This window comes from Pygocentrus nattereri, chromosome 26 (genome assembly GCF_015220715.1).
Source record: "Pygocentrus nattereri isolate fPygNat1 chromosome 26, fPygNat1.pri, whole genome shotgun sequence".
Lineage (NCBI taxonomy): Eukaryota > Metazoa > Chordata > Actinopteri > Characiformes > Serrasalmidae > Pygocentrus > Pygocentrus nattereri.
The window spans coordinates 27675001-27690964 of NC_051236.1; the positions used below are offsets into that span (position 1 = coordinate 27675001).

General features: G+C 41.2%; 1 protein-coding gene across 1 annotated transcript in view; it reads right to left on the bottom strand.

The window, feature by feature from the left end:
• Window positions 1-15964, bottom strand: part of crocc2 (ciliary rootlet coiled-coil, rootletin family member 2) — an 89623-nt gene that overhangs the window by 59206 nt on the left and 14453 nt on the right. The window contains exons 4-6 of the mRNA XM_017697998.2: window positions 1692-1859; window positions 1463-1546; window positions 811-917 (exon numbers count right to left, since the gene is read on the bottom strand). Of these exons, the coding sequence (XP_017553487.1) occupies window positions 811-917; window positions 1463-1546; window positions 1692-1859 (359 nt within the window). The remainder of the gene's footprint in view (window positions 1-810; window positions 918-1462; window positions 1547-1691; window positions 1860-15964) is intronic.

Consider the following 15964-nt stretch of genomic DNA (forward strand, 5'->3'; position numbering starts at 1 on the left):
AATTTATAATTATTCGGCTGCTACAAACACATTGCTTCCCACTCACTTTCTGGACAGTTGTTTTGAACATTTCCCTGAGACAGTTGCTCTCTCTTTCTCGTGCCCCCATTACCTTGTTTTGCCTCTCTCTCTCTCTCTCTCTCTCACCCTGCCTCCTTCTTTCTAAATGTTTCTCTCTCTCTCTCTTCTGCCTCTTCCTCTGTATTTCTCTCTCTCTCTCTCTCTCTCTCTCTCTACCTCTCTAATCCAATATTTTAAGGCCATTTTCACACTAGAGTACAGAACCGCTCAGTGAGTTTAGTACATTTGGTCAAGTGTGAAAGTTGTATTCTGGGATTTGCTTCCACCAAACTCTGGTGTGGTTCACCGCACATGTGAAAGCTATCCACTCCCTGCGCTGCGTGAGGGGTTGTGTGATTGGTTCCTTTTGTAAAGTGACTTTTGTGATGTGCTTTGACTTTTTATGTCACTTCCGTTTTCAAGTTTTGTGATGGCGGGGAAACGATGTGTGTGTATAGACATTTGATAACCCCCCATGCTGTCACTATTATGTATAAGTATAGGCCTAATAAAACCACACCACACTTTCATAGGACTGGAGCAAGGTTGCCATTTTGTAAACCTACATGCAGAAAAGTGATGGATGTATTAAAATGCGCAATCGCTTCACGGTTCGCATGGAAATATCATGTGTGAAACCAAACCAGCGATAATGGGCCACTTCCCTAAACGAGCCCAGAATCATTCCTGGTTGGAGACTCAAGTATTCAGGACAAATGTGAAAACGCCTTAAGTGTACTTCTTGCTCACCTCCTCTTCTCCTCTTCCAGTTGGGTAAGTTTGCTCTGGGTATCCAGGCTGTGCTCCTGCTCTGAAAGCTGGAGCCGATGTGCAGAGGAGTCCAGATGAGACTGCAGCTACGTCACATACGGATACAAACGCGCATGAACAAAAAGATGAGGTGATACACAAGACACTGCAATACAATGGTGTTATGGCTAAAGGTGAACTGTCACTGTGGGGCTTCCATGACAAGTAAATATGGTGTCAATAGCAGTATCCAGTAGCATGACTTGGGTTACGGCTTGGTGAGGGCACTTCCTTTATGTTACTGTTGCAATTTTTGTGTTACTCCAAAAGCCAACTCACACATAAAACTATGTGAGAGCAGTTAGCTGGCTCTCTGACCATTCTGAAGCTGGACAGGTCTGCTTCCACTATCATATCACCGTGAACTGAAGGTTCAGGCAAAAATGTTTGATCATGACAAACAGCAGCATTGTGTGATCAGCCTGGTGGTTTTCCAGCTCTTCTGTAAAGTTTTAAGTTTTTATGTGTTGCACAGCAGCATATTAAGCGTTTAGAGCCCAACAAAAAGCCCCCACTGGAAAAGTACCAATCCTCTGTCTTTGTTTAATGACCCAATTTTTAATTTTTTTTTTTTTGCTGGAGGTCCTCGTACCGACAGACGCAGTTTCTCCAACTCTGAAGTCTTCTCCAGTACCTGGTGCTCCAGCTCTCCACATCTCTTCTTATATTGAAGAACCTACCACATTGGAAGCACATCAACTGACAGAATCATTGATAATGAACACAACTGTAAACAGCCCACAACTGTAAATTCCCTCTACAGGGAATACAGGGGAAGTGTGGGTGGCCATAGGGAAGTACAAGTAGAAGTGCTGCTGGACCTTGGCCTGTAGTTTGTGTACCAGCTGGGCCTGTCTGTGCTGGCTGTCCTGGAAGGCCTGCAGCTTGAGCCTGTATGCCCTGTTCTCATCCCACAGCCTCTGCTGCTCACTGCCATACACACTCTCCTGATCTGAGTCTCCAGACTGTCCAGCTAGGATCTGTTCTAGCTGCAAGGAGACACACACACACACACACACACACACACACACACACACACACATGGTTATATACATACTGTATATGTTTGCACACAGGTGCATTCACACACTGATATGGGTAAATACAAACACATAGGCACATTGCAGTACTAACAAGGGTACACCCTGAATTACGCTACTAACAAGGGTACACCCTGAATTACGCTACTAACAAGGGTACACCCTGAATTACGCTACTAACAAGGGTACACCCTGAATTACGCTACTAACAAGGGTACACCCTGAATTACGCTACTAACAAGGGTACACTCTGTAATTGATTGTCTGCCTGGGCAGTTTTGCTCTGTATATGATAGCATTATTAGCCTGTATTAGCGCTACTATAGGGTCAATCTCAAATGAATCCCTATTCCCCATGTAGTGTACACTCCAAAAACTGGGAAATAACAGTTTATTCTCATGAATAGTGTGGCACAATTAAAAGATACACAAAAAAGCATAAAGATCTCGCAGCATCGTAAAACACAATGCTGTGTACGGATGCGTGACAGTGTAGCAGTGCGTATGTGGTGCAAATCCGGCAGAGTAACAGACAGGGTAGACACACCCCCTCTAAAACCTGCCCCCAAATTCCTCTAGTCTATGCCCTTTTAATTTCTGGAGTAATCAATAACTCAAGCAAAACAAGCCAGCTGGTGAAACACTATCATTAGATAATCAAACTGTGTTTCAAGTTACAAGAGGTAACATTTATTTAGCATGTAATGTGTCACAGTCATGACTCCCATCTACATGCGTCTCTGAGTATTTTGGGGACTTTTCAGCCATGCTAACTTATGTTACGTCCATGGGCTAACGACAGGCTTGTTGTACATCTGTCATTGATGATGAGCATTCCAATGTCCCCTACTTTGATATCTTCTGGTTTCATGAGGAGTCGGAGGAGTTTCTTCCCACCCTAATATGTCTCCATTTGCCTAGAGTTGCTCATGGTTTTCCCAATATGTTCTTGTTATGAACTCATGTCAGGCCCCATAAGACTAAGGTGTGGGAACAAAAACACATGAACAAACAGGAAGACATGAAAACAAATGTATGTATACAAACAGAGAAAACAACACAAATCGAGGACCGAAATTATTCTGAGGTGGCATGATGTTTTGATGGCATGATTGACAAAGGATACATTTCCAATATCTCAAAATGTAAAAACAACGTTTATTAATCCCTTAAATGGCTTATTATTACTCAGTACATACTATGAATTATTGGGGAACTAATACGACAATAATATAAAATGTACACACATTATACGTTATGACAGTGAGCTATTGAATGCAAATGTCCCACATCTTTAATTACTGCTGGGATTGCTGCTTTCAAATCATGTTGAAATACTGTATTTACAAGATGAGTGAACACACTGTCAAAATATCCCACATATACCACAATAGTGGGAAACAGGATTCTTCAATGTTGACAAAGTTTGGGTTGTGTTGACAAAAAAAGCAGTGACAACTGCTGATAAACTGATATTATTTCAGTCATCAAGCAGTCACACATTAACACTGCAGGTTAAAATCAAAGCCAGATGCAAAAATGCAAAAACAAGCACATTAAGTGCTGCTTCTAATTGGATGAAAACATTATTCATGTCATTATTTCCATTGCATCTACTCTGTTTCCAACTGAAATCACTTGCACACAAATCAAGCTGTACTTATGACTTCTGAAGTCCTAAGCAGGAACTTCTGACTAGGACTTGGAGGCAGCATATGTCCCTCAAACTTCCCACTCAGGCCACCAGGTAGCATCTATGGCGCTCATGCCAATAGACCAAAACGTTCGGTAGCACAAATGAGAATTTAGAAGTACATACAGAAGTATATCTGAAATCATTTAAGTGCTTAAAAATAAGTTGGCTTTACAAGATACAAACATACATGGTGGAAAATACAAATGGACTAAGGAAATATTTTAGCTACTGAATGTTGAAGTGCTAGGATATTCAGTTCTACTGTACATTTAAGAGACAAGGCCACTTCAGATGAGCCAATGCTAAACTAACACTGGAGCCAGTTGGTTCAGTATTATATGCTGAGGAGGAGTCTTAAGATTAAGTGACCACAATGGGGAAATTCCACCTCTGCATTTAACCCGTCCGTGAAGTGAAACACCACATACACTCTAGTGAGCACACACACACACTAGGGGGCAGTGAACACACTTGTCCAGAGCGGTGGGCAGCCCAATCCGCAGCGCCCGGGGAGCAGTTGGGGGTTAGGTGTCTTGCTCAAGGACACCTCAGTCATGTGCTGTCGGCTCTGGGGATCAAACCGGTGACCTTCCGGTCACGAGGCTGGATCCCTAACCTCCAGCCCTCGACTGCCCCTTGTGAATGATGTGTACAATAGATATTTTAGCAATCACCAATGAATGTATGTCATGATTAGCTCCTCCCACTCCACCATGTGCTTTTCTGTTTACTTTCAGGTCGTCTACCTGCCTCTTTGTTTTGATTCTTTGATGTCCTGCCCCCTTGTTTCGCAACTCCGCCCCTGATTGTTTCCACCCGTTTCCCACCTGTCCCTCATCATCCCTATGACATATAAGCCCCATGTTTGCCCTGGTCTGTGATCTTTGTTTGATATGTGCTGAATGTGCTTATTGTTTTGTATGTTTGATGTATTGTTTCTCTGTTAGCCTCTGTTTTATGTTCTTTGCGTTATTTCTGCCCACTCTTCGTCTTGGCTCGTTGACCTTGGGCTGTTCTGACCACAACCCTGGATTTGCCCAGAATAAATCTCGCTAATCTCAGCATGTGTCCCCACCTCATCGCTCCACGTTACAATGTAAAGCAATGCACCAAACATTCCTAACTGATCTTAACATCAGTTTGTCTTCTAATGTTATTTATTCATATTAAAATGAGTGTCAGCACATAAAGTATCCCAGATAAATGAAGTATGTTTAGATTCCCACAGAGCAAACAGGCATGGCTGTTATAAGTTTTGAGACTAAATTGTCAGCAAGGTTATACAAATGCAAGTATCAGCACATAGCAGTGCTGCTTGTAGAGGTCCTTAATGAATGGCTTCTTCACAAAGTTCCTGCTAAACCCTGAGTAGACTGAGGAACCAATGTGATTAGTCAGTTATTGATCTGAGTATTGCTGAGCTCTTTTGAGGGAGAACCATACTCTTCAGTAGTGGACATGTTTGTAAGTGATAAGCTAACCCGATACGTTTTGTCCTGTAAGTATTCTTCTTTCGAATATCACTGGATCCTCTGAATTACAAGGCCATTAAAGAGTCAAAAAATAATATTGCTACAGGCAAGCTAATGCTACTGCACACTGAATTGTCATCATTAGACTGGAAGCCTCCTTAAGTGCACTTTGCCAGTGTAGTAGCATATTTCCCTGTACAGACTGAGGGTAGATAAGAAGTCAGCACAAAAGAAGCAGGTTTCCCTGCAGTTATGTGTTCTTCATCTGATGCTCATTAAAACACAATAGTTTTCCGTTCTGTACATATCTTGACTTGAGAAGCTCTACAAACTTACCTGGACTCCATCTAATTCAGTACAGACTCTTAATATTATTGCTGACCCCCTGATAAACTGATTTAGGCTCTCAAAATATCCTAATTATTATTTTAATGCTGGTAACATTTTCTGAGAACATTTTCTCAAGACATTCACCAGCTTCTTGTTTGACGTTTCCCGTTCCTCCTTAAATGGTGCAGCAGTTACCTTCTGAACTGCTGCATCATTTAAGGTGGAACGGGAAAATTTGAACAAGCAGCTGGCGAAAGAGAAGCTGACTTCAGCTTCATGGAGTGCTGAAGGGCATATAAGGTGGTTTCTCTGTTTCCACTTGACAGCCATGTAACATTGACTTATTTTTGTTGCTCCACAGAACCAGCAGGTCAGTATTGTTTTGTGCCATTTGTTAATGTTTGTCCATTCGCAACAACTGCACCATTTAAGGAGGAATGTGAATGTCCAAACAAGAAGCTGGCAAAAAAAGAAGCTAAAGTCAGCCTCTTAGTTTTAACACTGGTAGTATTTCCAAGTTTAGAGTTTTTGCCTAGCAAAACGTCCAACCTAGAAGTTCTATTTACAGGTATACCCGTAAATATGCGCTGGGGGAGAACATTTCAATAAGGTAGGACAAAAAATGAATAAACAGCTAAACATTTGAAATCATGGATATTTCTCTTGGTGCATATCTGTTGATTTATTTCAGTGCTAAAGCACTGGAGAGAGGAGAGAGTGCCGAGTGAAGCACTGCTGAGCAAATATCCCTTCTTGGGTCTTCAATCTAAAAGTCCTTTAACCTCCCCAACCCTAAAGCCCCTCCACCCCTCATATCCCCCTCATCCCCCAGCCTGGTGCCAGACACCCAGTCCCCACTAACACAAACCACATGTTTCCCCATACACATCAACAAGCTGGCCCAGCTGGCTAAAACAAAGTGAGAGTGAGAGAGAGAGCGAGAGAGAGAGAGAGAGAGAGAGAGAGACCCCTCTATCCTTAAATTACACATACATACACACAAATCCAACATCATCCAAAATCACAGACCGACAGCAAACCCCCCCGCCACCCCACCCATGCACCCCCCACCCCCCACCGGACAACTGCCCTAAAACACACACGCGCACACACACACACACACACACAGAGCCTCATCTCGATGCTGTTAAGCTGCACAGCAGTCTCAGTAAAGGGCTGGGACAATAGTCCCACTGTTCATGCCTGGAGCCAAGGGCTTCCCGAACCTTAATAAAACATTTTTTAAACAGGCGTTCTGAGGGCTTTTATTCCATATACTACAAAGAGGGGAGAACTTGCACCCGGCTTTGGGCGGTTTTGGGGTTCAGGGCTCACAAGGGAACGGGGGCCTGTTTTACAGTCCGTTGTTAAGGTGACAGCTTTTTGGGAGCGAGCAGGGAGCGAAAAACATGGGCGGAGGACAAGAGAGAGAATGAGAGAGAGAGAGAGAACAGCTGTGTTTAAAAGCTCCTCTGGAAACAGCTGTGTGCAACACTATCGATTATGTGTCTTTGCAACTATTTTGGCGCAATTATTGGCAATTTGTTGCTGCAGCCCACAGAAAGGCGACTGGGTTTGTTTGATTCAAAAACATAAAATAAATGCCATCACACACGCATGCTCAGCACTTTTATTACGCTGTTTTAAAGCTGCATGGGGTCACTGCTGCTACACAGCACTGATCCAAGCAGACTTTAAGCATCGGCAAAGCATAAAATGGGTTTGTATTAGCACGTCTTTGCATGGACGTTTTTAAGGGCCATGCAAAACCATTACGGTAATGCAGTCAAATCTTGTAGCTCAGCACTGGGACTGCAGCCATTCTTTATGTGATGGTGAAAATTATGGCTGGCTATAATTCACGTTTCAGTACCAATATCAATACCATACCACTGTACAGCACTTCTTTTGATACCTTGTGGCTACATTTACTGACCACAACAGACAGTAGATTAATCAAGAACTGCTGAAATGAATAACAAAGCTCATAGAACATAATTTTGACAGTAAATCAGCAGTTTAGACCTGATTTTTAGCTCACTGATGCTTACATGTGTAATTATTGAAAACTAGTAATAAACCACTTTTTTTCAATACACAAAACACAAAAGTATAAAAGTTTCCCAAGTTTCAATACTACTTAACTGAAGTGTGCCTTGTGATTAAATGAGTGCATTTGGCCTCTTCAAGGAAAAGTAGAATGTATAGGAGGCCTTTATAAAAGGAGGCCTTTCCACGCAAATTATAAATAATGACAAACAATTGCAGACATGCAACACAGCGCTATGTACACTGATCAGCCTCTTCATTAAAACTACCTCCTTGTTTCTACACTGTTTGTGCATTTTATCAGATCAACATACCACATGGGTGCAAGTTGTGGTTGTACATTTATAGAACAATTGCAGACAGTAGTCCATTTGTTTCTCTGCATACTTTGTTGTCAGTCGTCACAGGACGCTGCCTACAGGACACTGGCTGGATATTTTTGCTTGGCGGACTATTCTCAATTCAGCTGTGACAATGAGGCGTTTAAAAAAACTCCAGCAGCACTGCTGTATCTGATCCACTTGTACCAGCACAACACACATTAACACATGCCACCATGTCACTCTCACTGCAGTGCTGAGAATGATCCACTACCTGATCTCCCTGCTCTGTGGTGGTCCTGTAGGGGACATGACCGATGAAGAGCAGAGTACAAGGGGGTGTATGCGGAGAAACAGATGGACTACAGACAGTAATTGTAGAGCTACAAAGTGCACATATATAGTAAGTGGAGCTGATGAAACGGACAGTAGAAAGAAGAAGATGCTTTTAATGAAGTGGCTGGTCAGTGTATAAGATAGCTGAGTGATGCAGTATAGTGCAAAGTCTTCTACATAGGACAAAACTTTAATCCTCATGAGAGAATAAAGATTAACAGTTATGCACTCTAACTCATGGAGCATCCAAGAAAATAAGCAGCACTGATGAATGACGTAATGACAATCATGTCGCTATTGAATCCCTGCTGATGGGGCCAACAAACCCTTTCTTGTCCCAGCCAATATGAACCACTGGTTTGGCATCCATCCTCAGAGCATCCAGAGGCAATTTTGTTTCAACAAGTTTAATAAGTCAACATCAACCAGACCTTTCTTTTGTTGTCAAGATGAAAAGTACATCAATATGACAGAACAATATCTGGCCTTTGAAAAACTGCTAAGGAACGCTGCTGGTCTTTGGAATAAGTTTTACAGGGTCAAGACATCTTGCTTTGTTCTTAAGAGGACATCAAACACAAAGCAACCTCAAATGTGCACTATTACCAGGTAGACTGTCATGGTGTTACACCAACAGAGCAATTGGAGACAGAGGTAGAGAAATAGTTCACTGCCATCTATTGCTCATGCCACTGTTCAACGATGACCTTTTGCCCTTACAAACATATAAAACATAAACATATTCTCACAAACAGCTAATAAGAACATAGAATCACAGTCAAACACTTTCTACCCCTTTGGGGAAATAAGCCTTTTAAAGAAAGCACTTGGTTCGTAGGAACCTGTTCCAAATGAGGCCCTGTCATCTGAGGTCGTCCACTGCTAGTTTTACCATAACGGTCTACATGCAATTCATACTGCAAGAGACTTCCTGGGCGTGTGTTTTATACTGCCATATGGTTTCAACTGCCTTTTTCCTCCTCGTATCTATTCTTTGGATCTTGCTTCGCTTTCAAGAAGGGAGAAGCCCTGTGCTGTCCTCTCAAATGTGTTTTGCGTTAGTGTTTTTATATTACTTAATATTTATGATTTGTGCCACTCCTTGTATTGTCTCATTTGATAAATATTTCAAAATACATCAAGGAGCAACAGTGCTTTGATTTAGCTGCCAATAACCAACAAGAGAACAGTTCTCAAGGCCACTGAAAGCTCTCTGCGAGAGGGCCAAAACTCACTGCCACAAGATTCTATTTCATTCTCCATGTGCTCGGAAGAGTTGTGCTCTGGAATGACCTACTAATATGAGAGCAAATATGTTTAGCATCATGTCCGTTTTCCATGTCTAATTGGATATCCAGTTCAGTTCCAGCTTTAAGCTCACTCTGTGAGAGGCTGCATGAGGTTCCAACTCACTACTAACACACTATAAAACCAAATAGTGACCATTATATAATTAACCGTAGACAAGAGATGACCATGTCAAAGCAAGCAGAAAGCAGATTTTTTGAAATCGGTGGTGGTTAGTTACTTGAAACCTGGAACAGAGAGCTAGTACTTAGCCAAATTGTTCTCAATCTTATTGAACTTTGACTTTCCCAAGAACAGCCTTCTTTATGTACCTCACCTGAAGTAACCTTCACTTACAGTAGGGACCCCACAGTGAACCTTCTTGGCTCCATCCTGGGGGTTCCTGAAGACTGAGTTGAGGATGACTGGACTATAGCACTGGACTCCCACTCGTTTTAAATCATCTGACAGCTTTTGCACAGTTCAGTCATTCTGAACTAAGCAGTAAAGCTACTTTATAGACTGCATAACTGTGATAGGCAGAAGTTAGCCACTGTGTTAGCTGCTTGGCCAATATGTAAAAATATGTATTCACAACATGATTTCATCAGTGTGGAAGATTTTATGAAAAAGTCTTTGTCAAAAATATAAAATATACAACAGATACGGGCTTAAAAGGTATAATATATAGGGAGAGGTACTTTTTGTCATCAATCATTTCGCAACCCCCAGCTAGTCTACATATCAGTGTGGCTATACTTGTATGTCTACTTTCCATGTCCAACTAGATATCTAGTTCTTATCTAGGCTGCAATTTATCCAAACTCTGAAACTCATTCCAAACAAGCTTTACATTAAGATACAAATTTATTTCCTAAGTCAATTAAGTTGTGCCAGTAAAACAGTCCTAAGAATGAGGGAGATGATACTACAATATATCCAAAAGTGTGTAAACAACTGCTCTGTGAATCCATCACTGACTCAGGCATTCAACTGTGCACATACAACTTGGATAACTTGTATAATCCTCTTAGAAAAACTGGTTGTGTTTTGCTATTTTGTTTAAAATATGAACTTGTGTCATACATTTACAAGTTTATGTTTCTCTTCCATTTTTTGCGTGATACTATTGGGAATAGGAACGGAATTATGCAAGGATATCACTTGAGCCAATAAGTTAGACTATTACTTCACAGCATCATAACCCATTTGAATAGAGTTGAGAGAAGTTCTACTCGACTTGACACTTGTCACTCTACAGCCATGTCCCTTGTTGCTACATTGTGGCTACGAATCAAGTACTTACATAGGAAATGACTGGACGCCTGTTGCTTTGTTGCCTGCTAGTGTGAATGTATGGTAAGATCACCATACTTAATGCTAAGCATCAGCTAGAGGGTTATACAGCCCCCAGCACTAGACTGTGGAGCAGTGGAACTGCATTCTCTGGAGTTACAGAGCACCATCAAATAACTTTGGGATGAGTTGGAGTGGCATTTGTGATCTAATCATCCAACATCAGTACCTGACCTCATTAATGCTTTTGCTGCTGAATGCAATCAAATCCTCACATGTTCCAAAATCTAGTGTTAGCTGTTATTGCAGCACAGGGGGACAAATGGGTGTCTACAAACTTTTGGACATGTAGTGTTTTCCAGAAAGTCAGAGAAGCCTCATGTAACTATACAGTTTTTGCAGCATCTGCAGTATTTGAAGTTCGGTATCTGAAGGGTTACAGCTGGGAGTGTTTCTCACTGCCTTGGCTTGAGCCCAGAGGCTTAATAAAGGGAATTAATGTAGTGAACTATCTGTCAGATTCCCAAACACAGCTGGAGCAGACATACAATCCATACACATACACACACTCTCTGTCCTTCACACAGACACACACACACACACACTACTCCCGTACCATGCTGTCCTGTTCTAACAGCCTGCCCCTTTCAGAGTCCTGCTGTGAGTGGCGCTCCAGCGAGAGAGGCCTAGCTGATTGTGAAAGCTGTTTTTGCAGCATCACTGAGTGTTATTACACAACGCAGGCCAACAAACAGATAGCTGACAGAGTCCTTTACTTAGGACCCTCACATGAGTGCAAGCCAAACATCATCAGCACAGTCACAACTGCTGTGAAAAAGACAAAATGGATGTGAAAGAGAGGAAAGGCAGTAAGATCAGCCATGGAACAATCATAAACATAAACACACACACACACACACACACACACACACACACACACAGATTGCATCATTTCAGCTTGGAGTGATTCCCCCTGAATAGAATGCAATCAAGCATATGACAATAGTTCATTTGCATGTAAGTAATGTACATATACCCTAACTGACAAACATTAGGGGAAGCCTAGCTTAAACAGGTTTTGTTTGTTTTGCAATAACTCGTCTCCCCATCACATAACATTACCAAACTGGGAGGGTGAATGCTAACACATGCCACCTCCAAGTTACATGATGCACCACCGCATCTGTTCTAACTACCACTACAAAACGTCATTAGACAGCTCAACACACTTGGAGGAGAACACTATTACTGCCGATGCCCATACTGGCTATCATTGTGCTGAGTGATGTGGAAAGAGCTACTCATGGTTATGGTTAAACCATATGGTTATTGTTGTGTTTGCATGTGAAAGTGTGATGTTTATTATTAACAATCAATCACATGAAAATCATGTGAGTTGAACAGTTATTTTTCAAAGAAATAAAAAGTTATACTACCTAACTACCTCAATTATACTGCCTAAATACATAGGAAGTGAGATCGTTTGAACAGCAAAAGCAATGCGGTCACCTCTGCAATGCTTACAGTTGCCATAGTGATGTAGCCTGGTGAAATCTTGCATTATAAAACAATGTTTATTTAGAAGATAAACAATACCACAGGTTTAAATACCTGAGACAGTGCCACCTTGTAAATACTGCGTAAACCCATACATTTTAACCCCATGCTGTGATGTCAGCATGTATCAGCACTCAAACTTTTCAAGTATTTAAACCATCTTTAGGTTAAAACACAGCTTCACCACATGCTTTTAACAATAGTTTGGAGAAAAAAAAAACATTATTCCTCATACCATGAAAGATAATTTGAGGACGCTAGGAATAATTATAGATACCACATATAAATTTTCACTGTAGAAGACAAAGTACACTTTTAAAACTGAATACGATATTTTTCTTAATACAGGAGGGACTGAAAGAAAAGCTGGCAGACAGAGAGGGGGGACCTAGAGAGAGAGATAAACGGGAAGTTACATTAGACCCAGTGATCGCTCTGGGATGTACTAGTCTGTCTTTGGAGAGTGCCCGTCATTTTTATGACTCAGGACCAACGTACAGAATGGCCCGGCTGGCCTGGAGCCACGCGCAGCATCCCACGGATCATCAGCTTTACACAGGCAAGAAAAACAAACTGAGGAGGGCAGGAGAGACTGCAACACACCCTCCCACACTCACCCTAACAAAACAGGCCTTATCAGCATTAGCTGAGTTTGACAAGACACCCTTAGAGCAAAGCACAGAGGATGAAAACATGCACTGAGCAGTGCTTCGTCAAAAGGTCTTTGGCAGAATAATTAATCCTTTCTTATCCAACATACGCCGCCTTTATTGCTGGATATGCTGCAATAGCTTACCTTTACTTATCAAAATAAAATGATGTTAACATTCAGAAAGCACAGCAGTATATTCATGAAAAGAAAAGCAGAAAGAAAATGCATAAATAGCCACTTTTCTTCCTGAGCATTAAAGGGTTAAAAGCATCACACCTAAAAGCCATTTTTTACATTTTTGCTTAATGATTTATGTTCAAGTTTAAAAGCACGAGGTCTGCTGTGTGATTGTTATTTTTGTGCAGTGCTCCATTTGGTTAACATTTCTACTTTAACATATATCTGACTTCTATCTGACTGCGTTTAGGTCACTTCCCCCATAAAAAAAACAGGCTGTTTCACACAAGCTCAGTCCAAAAGCTCCAACAGAGCTCTAAAATATACCCATGTAATCCCTTGACACACACCCACATGCACAAACCGACACACTCCTTCGAAAACACATACATACAGCCTGGGTGCCTGAGAAACTGCAATCTGGCAGTGCTCCAGTATCAACAGAGCAGGGTCAAAGTTCGCCAACTTGTTCTCCAGCCTTCTGAGATGATGCAGCTTTTCAAATTGGTTCATGCTTCATCCCAATTCAAACTGGGTCAGGGTTTATCCTGGTTCAAGGGCAATTTTCAGGGGTCGCAAGAAATCACGGGGGCTTTTCCATAACACAAAGGTTGACTTTCAAGAGCATAACCTTATGCCTGAATGTTCCTCTTCAATCCCCTGTTTACAGAAGATGGGGGGAGGTATTCTGAAATTTCCCAAAAGCCATGTGGAGGGGCTGCGGCTGGATCATGTCTGTTTTTCAATTAGTCAAATGCTTTACCATGTGCCACAGTGGGACTGATTCATCTGAACGGAGCTAAAGCTCAACAAAGCAGAGACAAAGAGGCCACAGACAACACAACTTCACCACCAACACCACTTCAACACAGCCTCATCAAGACATAAAGGAATGGGATGCAGTCCACTGTAAAGAACTCACTAAAGAGGAATTCCTCAGATAGTTTTTCAAAACATCTGTATAATTCAATAGCTGAAATGTAAACAAAATCATTTAAAATGGATTGTTGTGAGAAGGTTTAAGGGAGAGAAGCCTACCGGCTCAGATTTCTTTACAGCGGGGATAGGAACCAGAGGTTGTAATGTCATTGGTGTTGGTTAAAAGATGTCATTTTATTTACACTAGATTTTGGAACATAAAACATTAAAGATTGTAAATGTAATGTTGATAATGGTAAAATAGTGGTACATTTTCTGTGGCTACTATTTTGCGTTAGAATGTTCTGTATATACCATTTAAAACAATAAGGCTTAGTCCAAAGCCACAATCTCAACACTAACATATTACAAAAATATTGTATTGGCATCAGGCAGTGTACTCCATGTAATAATTGTGATGTAGCTTTTAGAAGCATTAAACACTTTGGACGTCTGGTTCCTATCGCTTTCACTGTAAACAATTATATATTCATCTAGAATAATTCAGAGTTTCTCCTCTTAGGCTCACACAGAGGCCCATACAGTTTAAAGGGTTAAAATGTGCCAGCTTGCGAACCTCCTGAACTGTTTCTAACTAAAGGAAAAAGGCCCAAAATGAACTAGCAGTTAGGACTTTTCCTATAGCTTTTCACTTTTTACTGAAAATCAAACTACAACAGACACTACAGTCCATAATGAAACGATCCCTGAAGTTAAAGCAAAATTTTTCAAAATTTCTGCCTCTTTATTTAAACTTACAAGATGTAAACAGTCATTGAGAATGGTTTGATGTTACATGCTTTATTTTAGAGAAACATACCAATTTAGAATTATTCACAGTGATGCTGGAATCAGCGCATTAAAGCTATTACACAGAATAGGTTCAGTGTCTTTCCATGATGCCCGAGGGATTAGTTTGATAGTTTTGAGTTTAAAGATGAAAGATTTTGGCCTACAACATATTTTCTAATGCATTCATGGTGAAGAGGTACATGCACATGTGTTGTAAGGCAAAACAGAACATGAAGAAAATGTTTTTTTTATATACATTTTCCATATTTTACCATTACCAGCATTACATATAAAACCATAAAGACATGTGTAGGTTCACTGAAATATATCTTTTGGATAATAAAATAAATGGCTATATCTGTGTAGTAGACCCCATAACCCCTGGCCCCTATGACCACCACTGTCATAAATTCTGAGTCTGTTAATTGCCCTACAATTAACCATTTCACATCAAACCACTCTGAATGTCTCTTTTGTTCTCAACCATTGAATTATGCAGAAAATGCAGACTTTTGATGGAATTTCTGCTTTCATTCCTTTACCTCACTGCACATGGTCACACATGCAGCCTGAGAGTGATGGTGATTAGAGAAGAGGGAAAAGCCGAACGCACAACAGGACAGATTCGCAATTTCGAGTGGTGCCTTTCCCCCATGCACTGTGTTTTGGACTCCATAAGTTTGCGGTGAAAAAGTTAAATAGAATAGAATTAATTATGTAACATACAAAGTGCTCGTCAAAAAACAATACTAATAATAATAATGCAGTTTGGTTCCAGGATAAGACAAGAATGGCTGATCCAGAAAGTGATTGAAATATGAGGCTCTAGCACTTCTCAGTGAACTATAGAGCAAGAGAAAACAGTGTCTGACAGGCTCTACAACAGGCCTTTATAAACGAACTGGCTCCTCTGGGAATCTCTGAACAGTCCCTTACGGCAATGCACGTCCAGAATAGCTCAGTGCAGAGAACGGGGGGGTGTTACTGGAGTATGGCATTTGCACTAGTCGTGCTTCTACGAGAGCCATTCACCACAGTGCATTTCTCCAGGGCATCACTTGCTAAAGAGCGCTAACGTGTGAACTTTCTGTCAAAAGTTATCAGACAAAATGCTCTCTGACAAGGTGGAAGAGTGGAGCAGAGCAGGTGAGGAACAGAGAAGCTGCAGGTCA